This window comes from Venturia canescens, chromosome 8 (genome assembly GCF_019457755.1).
Source record: "Venturia canescens isolate UGA chromosome 8, ASM1945775v1, whole genome shotgun sequence".
NCBI lineage: Eukaryota > Metazoa > Arthropoda > Insecta > Hymenoptera > Ichneumonidae > Venturia > Venturia canescens.
In genome coordinates, this window is record NC_057428.1 from 22,196,157 (window position 1) to 22,209,005 (window position 12,849).

At 40.8% G+C, this 12,849-nt stretch overlaps 2 protein-coding genes across 2 annotated transcripts; both read left to right on the forward strand.

Annotated features, from left to right (window-relative positions):
* The first annotated feature begins 846 nt into the window (after positions 1–846).
* On the forward strand, positions 847–12,127 carry LOC122415276 (uncharacterized). Its single transcript, XM_043427259.1, has 14 exons — positions 847–1,688; positions 1,860–1,959; positions 2,151–2,261; positions 2,519–2,674; positions 2,753–2,797; positions 4,862–5,703; positions 6,180–6,279; positions 6,380–6,490; positions 7,047–7,205; positions 9,844–10,664; positions 10,738–10,837; positions 10,929–11,039; positions 11,832–11,987; positions 12,077–12,127. Exons 1-14 carry the CDS (start codon positions 847–849, stop codon positions 12,125–12,127), a joined length of 3,705 nt encoding a protein of 1,234 aa, XP_043283194.1.
* On the forward strand, positions 4,790–7,352 carry LOC122414743 (uncharacterized). Its single transcript, XM_043426307.1, has 5 exons — positions 4,790–5,703; positions 6,180–6,279; positions 6,380–6,490; positions 7,047–7,205; positions 7,302–7,352. The coding sequence occupies exons 1-5, from the start codon at positions 4,886–4,888 to the stop codon at positions 7,350–7,352; spliced, it is 1,239 nt and encodes a 412-aa protein (XP_043282242.1). The 5' UTR covers positions 4,790–4,885.
* Positions 12,128–12,849: the final 722 nt, after the last annotated feature.

A 12,849-nucleotide genomic window follows, 5' to 3' on the forward strand; every position in this document is an offset into this window, starting at 1 on the left:
GTGAGATCGCGAAAACGATATTCCGAATATTGTTATAAGCAGGAAACACCGCGACGTCTACACATAAATATAATTCGACGATTTCACGCGCGCAACTATACACTCGTATGGAACAATTCGCTTCGAATATAACTTGAAAAAGGTTAAATTCTTTTCGGTTGAAAATGCTGTTGAAATAAGAAAGCAATTGAAGAGTTGAAGCGGCGATCACACAACTCTCGTTATTGCGGGAGTTGCGGGAGCTTTGCTTTATACAAGGGCGCATTCGAAAATGGGATTGGGTTAGCAGAGGAAATAAAGTCGTATATAGAAGGGAAAAATAAAAAGTCCGAATCACTCGAAAAATCCATGCACGCGATTCGTCGAATATATCAAGCTGGGGGGGGGGGAGCGATGCGCAGAGGGTATGCATGTAAATATCGTATGAAAAAAGAATAGTAAAAAAATAAAAAATAAAAAAAAATTAAGCGACAGTATAGGAACATAGAAATAAGAGTATAGCAAATTTGTGCGCATGTCGGCTCGCGTGACTTTCGTCGTAACGACACGAGAGCACGAACTTTAATTTATTAACAAGATTTTTTTGTCCCCATCCAGTTTGCTTTCGTTCCCTTATGGTCACGTTCTGGCAAGCTCGGCACTTGAGAAAAAAAAATAAAAAGGAATAATAAACGGGCGAAAGATAAAAGAATAAACGCGAATGACAAAATGTTGGAGTTTGGGTGGTGGTTGCTAGTGTAGAGTAAAGTAATACGAAAAAAAAAGAAACAAGTTTTTCATCAGTTGGGTACGAGCGAGCGAGTGCGGTTCTTACGAAACAGCATCAGGGGGCGGGGGACTATAACGATGAGTTTGAACGATGCTGGGGATTCGAAAGTTGAGGACGGGGGGAAGAATAAGGGAGATGACGATGATTCATTCGGAATGGATTATTCTATACGATTGGTACGTTGGTTGCTAACGCCGTTGGGCGTTTGGCAACTGGTAAAACCAGCAAATTCATCGAGAAAAGAAAAAATAATGGGAAATATAGTGCGACCGATAGCCTTGATTTATATGCTATTGGTAATAATACCGTTGTTCGCTGAAGTATTCGCTCAACGAGCGAGCCGTTCGGAATTAATAATGTTAGTAGCCCCCATTACTTATCAATCGTCGAATTTCATGAAACATCTATTTTTGTTGTTGCGGAGAGATGTTATAAAGACGTCGATGCAACACATGGAAGCTGATTGGAGGAAAATCGATAACGCCAAGGATCGTCGGATCATGATCGACAATATACGAATCGGTCATAGACTCGCGATAATTATCACGTCATGCATTTATTCGGGCTCAACGTTGTACAATTTCATTTTGCCTGCCCTAGCGGACAGTTACCTCAACGAATTCAATGAAACAATCAGAGTTCTCAGTTATCCCGGCGGCGATCTTTTCTTCAATGTCCAGGCTAGCGTCGTTTACGAAATCGTTTTCTTCAATTATTACTTATCAGCTCTTTCGGTTGTTACCGTCAGCATGGGGCTGTTCAATCTTGCCCTCGTACTCGTACGGCACACCTGCGGACAAATTCAAATCGTCGTCGCGAGACTCGAAGACCTCGTCGATCCTTCACGAGAAGCAGTTATCACCGTACTTATCGAGAATCCCGTTGCTCTTATTATTCAAAGTCACGCCAGATTAATCAAGTAAGGCATATCCCACTGATCAATCATTTTTTTTTTTTTTTTTTTTTTTTTCATTTATGCGCTTCGAATGTTTGTCGTTTAATCGGTCCGATTCGTTTCGACAACTCGTATATTTTTTTTCCTTCTGTATACATCGTGACGATTCGTCGCAACGTTCCACGTCTATTTCAGATTTTCCTTGCACATCGAAAAAATTTTTAAAGAAATTTGTGCCCTAGAAGTCATTTGTGACTCGCTGCTTCTTTGTTTTCTTGGATATTATTGTATCACGGTATGTATACGTATATATAGGAGTCTCACGAAATTGCAAAGTCCTTCGTACATAATATGCGGTACATACAGTGGCGTGCAAAAGTTTCGAGCCACTTATCAATCAACTTATCATTGAAGAGTGGCCCACAACTTTTGCACGCTACTGTATAGGCAGGCATCGCCGTTAATGAACGATTTTCACTGCTGCAGGACGTGGCTAAAAATGACGCGGTGACGACATTCACCTATGGCATGCTGATATCCTCCATCTCATTAAATTTATTCTTGTATTGCCAAATCGGTGAAGTACTCAAGGAAGAGGTGCGTATACGCGACTATTATTAAATAATAACGAGTGGCAAGGCTCAACAATTGTCTTTCACCGGCATTCAACAAAAATTATTTAACACTCCTCCATACGCACTCGATCCATTTGCAACTATTTCGTTAACGCGTTCAACTCGTCGTCGAATATTCGCCGCGATAATACTCGATCGCATTATACCTATAATAGCGACGTGTGTAGCATCGGAATTTAAAAAATATTATCTAAAATCTGTATAACGATTTATGCCCAGTGTCAAAACTTGGGGAAAACTGCTTACATGATCGAATGGTACAAGCTACCAACGAGAGCGAGCCTCGATCTCATTATGATTATGAATATGAGTGCTCAGCCCCGTCAGTTAACGGCTGGTGGTATGATGGAGATTTCTAGGATCAGTTTCGCGAGCGTGAGTCAAAAACTATCGAATTTCGGTATTAATTCATAACTACTTCTTTCAATTATTATATATTTTTCGTCATTACAGATTATGAAAACATCGTTCGCGTATTTGAATATGTTGAGATCAGTGGCATGATATGTCGTTGGTGATGTTTAGTACAGAGACTACTTATTTCATACGAATTTCATTGCAAATTGTTTCTCGCATCGAATAATAAACGCTCTATATACTGTGACGGGGTTTTTCGTCACTGCTGGCTGAAATGGTTAGAAATAAAGGGGGGATAAAAATTAAATAAATAATGAACCAAAATTTAATAGAAGAAAATGATAACAAAAAAAATAGGCTTTATTTCACTAATTATTCACTTTGGGCGCCAGTTAGTTTTTATAACAAAAAGTAACAAAAATAAATCAGATCAACCTCTTCGGATCTCGCGAATGTTAACAACAGAGGACTCAATTACTACGTCTAATACGGGGGAAAATGTACAGAACGGGGCTAACTCGGAGAAAGAAAAAGAAAACGGTGGAAAATGGCTCAATGCTTTTGAGACTCAATATTTTCGGTTCGACGGGCAGCTGTCGCTCAGGCGTCTTACATATATACCCGTGAGGTTGCAAAAGATTAAAAAAAAACCATTACAATAATTATTCGACAAAGTACGATGCGCGAATCGACGACAAAACCGGCGGGCGAGGGGCGAAAGGGGGGGGGGGATCACTCACTCGCGTTTAACGCAAAAAGAACAATTTCAAAGAACAGTCCGGAACAAGGGGAGAATCGATCACGAGCCAGAAGGGCTCGGGAAAAATTCGACCATGAAAAAGGCCGGCGAAATTGAGACACGAGCCCGACGAAAAATGGCCAAACGACCACATGTTTTTCGTCGCGGCGTTTGGAGAGTGAAAACGACTTACTTGGCGTTGATATTATGCGTCGTACGATTTCTCGCGCTCAAAATTACTTCGATGGTCTCCAGAACCAAGCCGGTGGTCGTTGAAATACAATAACTAGGGAAAGAACGAAAAACAAACTACGAGTAAAATTTAAAGTACGGGGAACTGGGCCGTGGCACGCACGCCGGGGTCGTGATGGAAGTGATCGATCTCGGTGCTCGCTCGTCGTTCTTCTTCCTCGTTGCGCATAAATTATCGATTGTAGATCCTTGCGCGCGGCGATGATTATCCAATCGAACTCCTTTATCTCGCGCAGGAGTAGCGAGACTCGGTGACGAGGGAGGGTGAGGAAGGAAAAAGGCTAACGACGAGGGCTATCGATTGGCAATTGATGGCTTGACAGCGCGGCGCTGTTATCAGCCGACTCGATCGATGGCGACGCCTGGCGTATTTTTTTATATTTTTTCCCCCCACCCCCACCGATTTCAACAAACATTCGCATCTTCTGCGGCGAAATAACAGCCAAACTTTCGTGACAGGTGAATAAAATTTTTTACCTTTTCCCATAGCAGTATTCGCGCGAACAGCGACGCGCGAGCGCACATTAGCAGGCGTAACAAAATCATGTTCGATAATCGATGCTGGGTTTAGAATTTTTCAACTTATCGCCCAAAATTCACGAGACAATCGCATGTCGAACTATACAATTCGCGAACGAATAAATAACAGCTTTTCAGCAGACTTTGATCAACGACAAACAGAGGAGTCGATTGTTGCCGGTTGAAACTCGTCGCGATCAAGCGGAAATAACACAAAAGTTTGGAGTGTGCATTCGATGAGGACGAGCAGGCGTAATTAAACGAAGGCAGACCGTCAATGCTGCGGGCCAACATGAGCGAAGAGACACGAGTGGGAAGGAGAAAAATCATGAAAATTGAGGAGGGGATAAGTATACAGGAGAAAAGTACAGGCTGAATATACATATATATATATAAAAGAAATGAAGAGAAATATGAGAGCATCTGTGCGCATGTCGGTTCGCGTGACTTTCGGCGCAAAACCAAAGCACGAACTTTGCGTTATTCACGAGATTTTTTGTTTCCTCGTAATTTCCTTTCAGCGTTTCTCTCTCGTTTTTTTTTGCGAGCTTGACATTTAAAAAAAGAACAATGTCAATAATCGTAACGGAAGCGCGAGAAAGGGATTATTGGGAAGAAAAAAGCAAAAGATTGGAGATTTGTGAGAAAAAAAAAACAAGCATTCGTTCAGTTACGAATCGGCGTTATACAATTAGTGGGGACAATTCCGACGGCAGGAGATGTTTGAGAAGAGCAGAGCCGGCAGCGGAAAAGATAATTCACGCGGAACGATGGATTATTCCGTACGACACGCGCGTCGATTGCTGAGACTGCTGGGTGTTTGGGCGCTGGTGGGGAGGCCGGCCTCGTTATCCAACTTCGAAATAATAATGGGCAAAATAGTGCGACCGATAGCCCTATTTTATTCGATATTAGCACTATTCCCGATGTTCGCCGAAGTAATAGCTCAACGAGCTCCTCGCCAAGAATTGATATCTTTGGTCGCGCCTCTCGCTTATCAAACCTTCAATGTGATAAAATTCTTTTTCCTTCTTTTACGGGCAGACGCTATTAAAATGTCTATACAACATATGGAGATCGATTGGCAGAATATCGACAACGATGAGGATCGTGCGATTATGATTACACATTTACAAACTGCCAATGATTTCGCGATATTAATGACAATCATGGTATACGTGGGCGGATCATTGCATAATTTGATTTTGCCGACCCTCGCGGACCCCCATCTCAACGAATTGAACGAGACAGTCCGAGTACTTTGTTTTCCTGGCGGCGATATTTTCTTCAACGTTCAAGCCAAGGGCGTATATGAGCTCGTCAGCGTGACCTATTGGATTTCAGACATGTTCGTTGTCACCATCAGTATGTCACTATTTACCCTTGCACTCATTCTCGTACGCCACACCTGCGGACAAATTCAAATAGTCGTATCAAAACTATCGAATCTCGCTCATCGTGAACGAGAGCTCCCACTTCTAATGGATAAACCGAGCGGCGTTGCTTTTATTATTCGCAGTCACGTCAGATTACTCAAGTAAGATTTTAATTCGTGTCATCGCAGCTCAATATAAAACAAATCATCCTCTAGCTCTTTCGATGCGGCTTCCACGTTAAAACGTTGTTGTTGTTGTTGTTGTTGCAATTGCTGTTGCGTTGTTGATTTTCCTCCCCCGTAAATCAACACAGATTCGAGCCCGAACCGAGGGACAAAGCCCCGTTAAACATGCAGTATAAAACACAACGGAATGCTATGTACAATTTTTTAAACGTTCGCTTGATTCCATTGAAAATTGGATCAATCTCATGGATATATTAGAGTGTAAATGTAAACGATGCACCGTTTCGTTCCATGATGGAAAAACAATTACCGAGGAATTTGGTAAACATCAATATATACCTAATAAACCTTGCATATCGGTCGTATCGTTTGCGTTGCTGGCCGAAACACTCTGTATGCGCTCTATATGCGGAGCAATGAGAATATTATTTCATCAGCTATCCGTTCTTTAGATTCTCCATCGAAATCAAAGATATCCTCAAGGAAATCATTGCCATGGAAGTGATGTGTAACACGTTAATTCTGTGTTTTCTTGGATATGTCAGCATAACGGTACGAAAAATAATCAAATCAGAAATTACTACCGTCGTCACCGCCGTCGATACACCGTAATCGCTCAATTAATTCACGTTCAATGAAATTTCCCTTGCAGGACTTTGATCAAAGTGACCACTTGGAAATTTTCACTTATGGCATGCTAATATTCGTAATTACATTCACCATATTCGTGTATTGCGAAATCGGCGAAATACTCAAAGAACAGGTGAGTTATCGGTCAGACGTCCTCGAACGGCGCGCATTTTTTATCAAATAATATAAAAACCCCAAAATTCCCCTAAGGAAAAAAGGTCGGGACAAGCACATTGATGGTCCCTTGTTTCTGGACCAGGAAAAAAAAATTCTATAGAAATGAAAAACAAACAATCGAAAAAAATTATAGAAAGAAAAATAAAAAATTTTCAACAAAATTCATAAATATTGAACAAATTGAAAAATGTATTATCCAAGTTACATATGCAGTATAAAAATGTATGATATCAATTGGAGGCCAAGTTTTTATATCAAATAATAATATAACCTACTCTCTGATCAAGCTCGCGGTGACTTTTTACCCGACAGCTTTTCCAAGCATCGATGTACAAGACTCGTTATATGGAAAATTATATAAATTAAATAAGCCCAAAATCATACAAATCCCAAATAAATAATTCGCGCGCGAATTACGCGATAACCGCGACAACATTTTTATATTTATCACGATAATTTGAATTTTGCGAGAATGAATAACCGTATATTATGTAGATGTAACGATTTACCAGTGTCAAAGTGTGGGAGAAACGGCTTATATGATCGATTGGTACAAATTACCCGCAAAAACAAGTCTCGCCATGATAATGATAATGAATGTGAGCAGTGCCCGGCCTCGCCAATTAACAGCTGGAGGTATTATGGAAATGTCTAGGATTACCTTCGCAAGCGTAAGTTAATCGCAAAATTATTGGAATTTTTCTATTTTTTCAATAAAATATTCGCTCTCGCTATAATTATTAACATATTCTTTTAATCTCCTATAGATTATGAAAACTTCGTTCGCGTATTTAAATATGTTGAGATCAGTTGCATGAGGTTTCGATGGTGGTGCGTCTTTAGTATACAGCCAATCAATTTTCGTTTATATCAATTGCAAACCATTTTTCACACCGTATAATAATCGCTTTATTAACAATCTACTTGGCGCACGCGGAAATTGAAGGATTTCCATATTGTCACATTCGGCTCTGAGCCCATTAATTAATTTCAAGGTATCGCTCATATGTATTAATTTGTGTCAAACTTTATCGTTTTCACACAAATTCACCGTTTCCGCTTTCTTTTTTCATAATCCCGTTGCGGGACCAGCCGCGCATGTAATTGCACAGAGAGCACTTCAACAGCCAGCAGCGCGCCCTTATTTCTGTATATTGCCATACCATATATATGAACTCTCGCGTAATGTGATTAAAAATTTTGGCGCTACTACCGCACGGTGACAAATATTTATTGGAATAATTGGCGATCGATCGTGGCCCCTGCTGTATATAGCTCGGTTTATTAGTCGATTAAAGGAACAGAGGTATGAGCTAAAGATTCCATTTTTCTCGGCGACTCGATGATTTTTCAACTCTGCAGATAATAATAGCGACGTCGTCGCACATCGTGTGCAATACAAAACGCGTATATACACATACGTAACTTATTCCTGGTGTCGTGCAAAGAGGGTGATCCTTTTGAAAATTATATCTACCTCAATATACATAATTGGCTGTGGATCGATAATGTGGAAGCGACCGAGGGTATCGTCGGTACCATCTCCAAAATTCACCAACTCAAAATCCGATGCTTCGTATAACATAGTATAATATAATATTCATAAACCTTCATTTTTTACTCGAATTCAAGTTTAAAGCAGAGAAACCGGGGCTCGATGGATCCCGGCGAGGGTTTTTTTTTTTTCTTCGAAAAATTCAATACGGAGCTAGAAAAGTCATATTCCATCAGCCTGCTTTGAGAGATTTTTTCAACAAAATATTTTTTGGTCCGATTCGTTGGTTCAAAGTTGAGTTTGAAGATAATAACAGAATGTAATAATAATTAACCAGAGTCAAATTGTGGGAGAAGCGGCTTATATGATCGATTGGTACGAGCTACCCACAAAAACAAGTCTCGCCATGGTAATGATTATGAATGTTAGCGTTCGACCTCGCCATCTTACAGCTGGAGGTATGATGGAAATTTCAAGGGTTAGCTTTGCAAGTGTAAGTGAAATGCTGCTGGCAAGATCGTTTGTCCTCAGCAAAGAGAAAAAAAAACAAACATAAACTCCGCCGTATTATCTCATCTCTTTCTCTGTTCTCCTATAGATTATTATGAAAACTTCATTCGCGTATTTATAAATATGTTGAGAACAGTGACATGAATTCTTCGTGGTATTCAGCGACGACAACGGGGACGGCTTTGTCATTGAAATACGTTGCAAATAAATATTCACACTTGAACAACGCTTCGCATCTTTAATCCCAATTATTTTCGATTCGTCATTTTTACGAAGCCGGTTAATGTTATTAATAATAACATTAACCGCAATTAATAGTAAAAATTTACAACAACAATTATACGCCGCGATCTTGAAGATTACCGAAGTCGCGTGCTCGGTATTTCAATACGTACGCGAGGAGAGCAAATAAAACAAAAAAAAACACCATGTACGTGTTAACAATGCTTGAAGAATTCGCGTATTTTCACATTTTATAAACCATGCACCGCGGATTATGCCATCATCTCGTATCAGAGATGTCAAAATTGCAAAATGTTATATACCATCCGCGTTTCAAATATAGAAATATTGATAAAATTTGAGATGAAACTCACCGCGAGCAGGCTTTATTCCTCGTGGTTAATAATTTTGTGAGACGAATGATCCGACTGTTCATGCATGGAAGTGTTAAACTTGCGTCCACGATCGATGATGGAACGAGTGTGCAATATACGGAAGTGTTCACGATGAAATATGAGAGTATAAAAGGTGGGAGGAGCGAACGAAAGGGAATATTAAATGACTCTATGCATCAGCAAAGTTCGGGCGATTCACCGATTCATGCAAATTGAGGAGTCGATAAATGTACAATGGAAAATATTGCGCGATCGAGGAAGAGAGAGAGAGAGGGAGAGCGCGCGCGCATGCACGGGAAAAGATAAAAGTATTTTTGGGCGCAAATCGTTTCGCGTGCCTTTCGATACAAAATGGGAGCACGAAGTTTGGTTTATTCACTAAAATAATTTCTTGTCCTTGCAATTTCCTCCTTATTTATCAAGAGTCTCGCGACATAGAATCTCGCGGGACAAGTACATTGACAGCCCTCCCTGTCGTCTGCTGGCCCGAAGCTCTGAATAAAACGATTCGCGGTAGTGGAAATAAAATTGGCACGTGAATTTGTCGATCTTGTTATTATTTGTGACAAGCCTCGGATCCGAGACGAAACGAGTTATTGGCACCAGAGCCCGTGTTGAGAAAAGTGAGGCGACCGCCCCCGGATCGGTGAATAACATCGAGTTTAGTCAAATTTAACCATGAATGAGAATAATAATTTGAGAAAAACAAAAGTTGAGGCTACAGATAAAAGAGAACTAGATTTGCGAGGAACAATGGAATATTCGGTGCGATACGTCAGGTGGTTATCAAGAATATTGGGTATTTGGCCATTGGTTAGTCCGAATTCATCGAAATCGGAAAAAACGTTGGGAAAAATAACGCGACCGATAGCCGTGCTTTATTCGGTATTGGTATTACCGCCGATGTTCGCCGAAGTAATTGCTCAACGAGCTCCTCGGGAAGAATTGATATCGTTGGTTGCTCCTCTGGCTTATCAAGCATTCAACGTGATGAAACACTTTTTCATGTTATTACGAATCGACATAATGAGGACGTCCCTGCAGCACATGGAGACCGATTGGCAAAACATCGACAACGACGGAGATCGTGCAATTATGGTTGAAAGTATCGAAACCGCTAATAAACTCGCGATAATTATAACCATCTCGATGTATATTGGTGGAACGTTACACAATTTCATTCTGCCTGCCCTCGACGACAGTTATATCAATGAACTTAACGAAACAATTAGACCGCTTTGTTTTCCCGGAGGCGACTTTTTTCTCAATGTCCAAGCTCCCGTCGTTTACGAAATTGTTTTCGTCACTTATTGGATGTCGGACATGTTCGTTGTCACCGTTAGTATGACGCTGTTTACACTCGCGCTCATACTGTTGCGACACACCTGTGGACAAATTGAAATTCTAAATATGAATCTCGGAAGACTGGTCGATGCCAATAAAAACGCGGAGCTCCCCATGGAAAATTCTATCGCGCCTATCGTTCGTCATCATGCCCGATTACTCGTGTAAGATTTTCATTCGTTCGCAGCTGTGTCCGCGATTATATATCCTTCTATATTGTTTTTGTCACCGTTTCAGTTTTGCCGCGCATATAGAGCAAATCTTGAAGGAAGTTTGCGCCATGGAAGTGCTTTGTGACCTGCTGATTCTTTGTTTTCTCGGATATGTCTGTATCATGGTACGGAATAATAGGAGATCAAACCGCGCCGCAGCGGGATAATAATAATTTTCCGCGTCAACAACTTGATCGGACGAGATTTTTGTTCCAGGACATCAGTAACTATGACCTCACGACAATATTTACTTATGTCATGCTACTGGCGACGATCGCATTTAATTTATACTTGTATTGCCAAATCGGTGAAGTTCTCAAAGAAAAGGTAGAACCCCAAAATCATAAATTTACTCATTAAAACGATCATCCGATAATCCATATGTAGTATATTAGATTCGTCTCATTCATCAGTCGCATTTGATATCGCATCACTATACTCGCCGTCACTGCTGCAACAACACGAGCCTCGTCGATGAGTCCGATCGTTCAAATGAAATTCTTTTCCAAAACGAAACACGAAAACTGATATATTTGACATTGCGATGCGGAACGGTGCATGCGTGTACGGTGGGCGACACGAACGAGGTTGTCGTTCGTTTGGCCAAGCTGCGATCAGAAGAGGTATTGATACTCATCGTACCCCGGGCGCGAATAACTTTGCGATATTCCGATCGCGCGTGGCGAACCCCGAGTATACTAAATAATAATCAAAAATTCCCTCTTTAAGTAATCGTACCAGAACCTGCGTAACGCTTCAAGTACGAGTTTGCGTCAAAAAAATTTTCCCCATGACCGACACGGAAATTTCGAAATTTGCGAGCTTCGAAAAGCGAGGGCCGTCGGTCAACCGGGGCCCGGATAGCGACCACAGACAAAAAACAAAAAACCCCTCAATCGCTTCAATTTTTGTTTCTTTCAACAACACCTGGACATTCGCCTGGAAAAATCCATTCTTTCGTTTTTTCACAGCTTTTCAGAGAATTTTTAAAACGCACACTGAAATCACGTTCGATCATTGCGAAAATATTGAAAAAGTACCGAAAATATGGTTTTTGGGCCTTTATTTTCACGATATACGGAGATTAGCAAATAATAACGAGACATAATAATTCGCCAGTATCAAAGTGTGGGAACAGCTGCATATATGATCGATTGGTACAAGCTACCGACGAGAGCAAGCCTCGATCTCATTATGATTATAAATATGAGCGCCGAGCCCCGCCGATTAACAGCCGGGGGTATGATGGAACTCTCTAGAACCAGCTACGTAAGCGTAAGTAAACAATATTATTTTTCATTGCCCGTCAACATCTCTCTGCCTGTCTGCCTGCTATCGATGAATTTTCCTTTTTTTGTTCATAGATCATGAAAACTGCGTTCGCATATTTGAATATGTTAAGAACAATGGCATGAGTTCCACCTGATGTTTAGCAACGACAACTATTTTATTTAAATAAATTCCAAATATTTTCTTGCATTTTACCACCAATTTATTAATAATAATCTCCCTCGTGCTTTCCGAGTCCGTCTAATCACTACTACCAAGCGCTGGCTCACTTTATCCTTTCGTCGATGTGAGGCTCGATTTAAAAGTCTCGAATGAACTATTATCCCGGCGTGTGTATACTTTAAAGGAACAGTCGAAATTTCGAACTCAAAATTCTTTCTTGCCCATAGAAGGCAGGCTCCGGTTACCGCACCCCCCCCCCCCCCCCCCCCCTAAAAAATCTAGATAGTAGTAGAGACTAAATGCCTGAGGGACCCGCTGGTTCCGGCAGTTTACCTAAAAACGCCAGTGAGTGTAAGTCGCTGCCGTTCCCTGAAAGGGTCAATGTACACATCGCGTCAGTATTTTCGAAGGTAAGTGGATGGTGTTGTATTTTTCGTTTTCGTAGTTTTTCAGTTGTTTTTATACTGAAATGAATGTTGCATGTATTTGATGCTGTTGCCGCTTTTTTTTACGAACTTTAACCTCGATAAAAAAACGTTTTTTTGTATTTTTGGCGTATCAATCGGTTGTTTTTCCATTCTTTCTAGCAGTTTTTCAAAATGGGTGAAAGGAGCTCATCCCAGATAATGTACAGTTTACGCGACCGTAGTTCCCAAGTATTTTACGATCAGGAAAGTGAGAATGA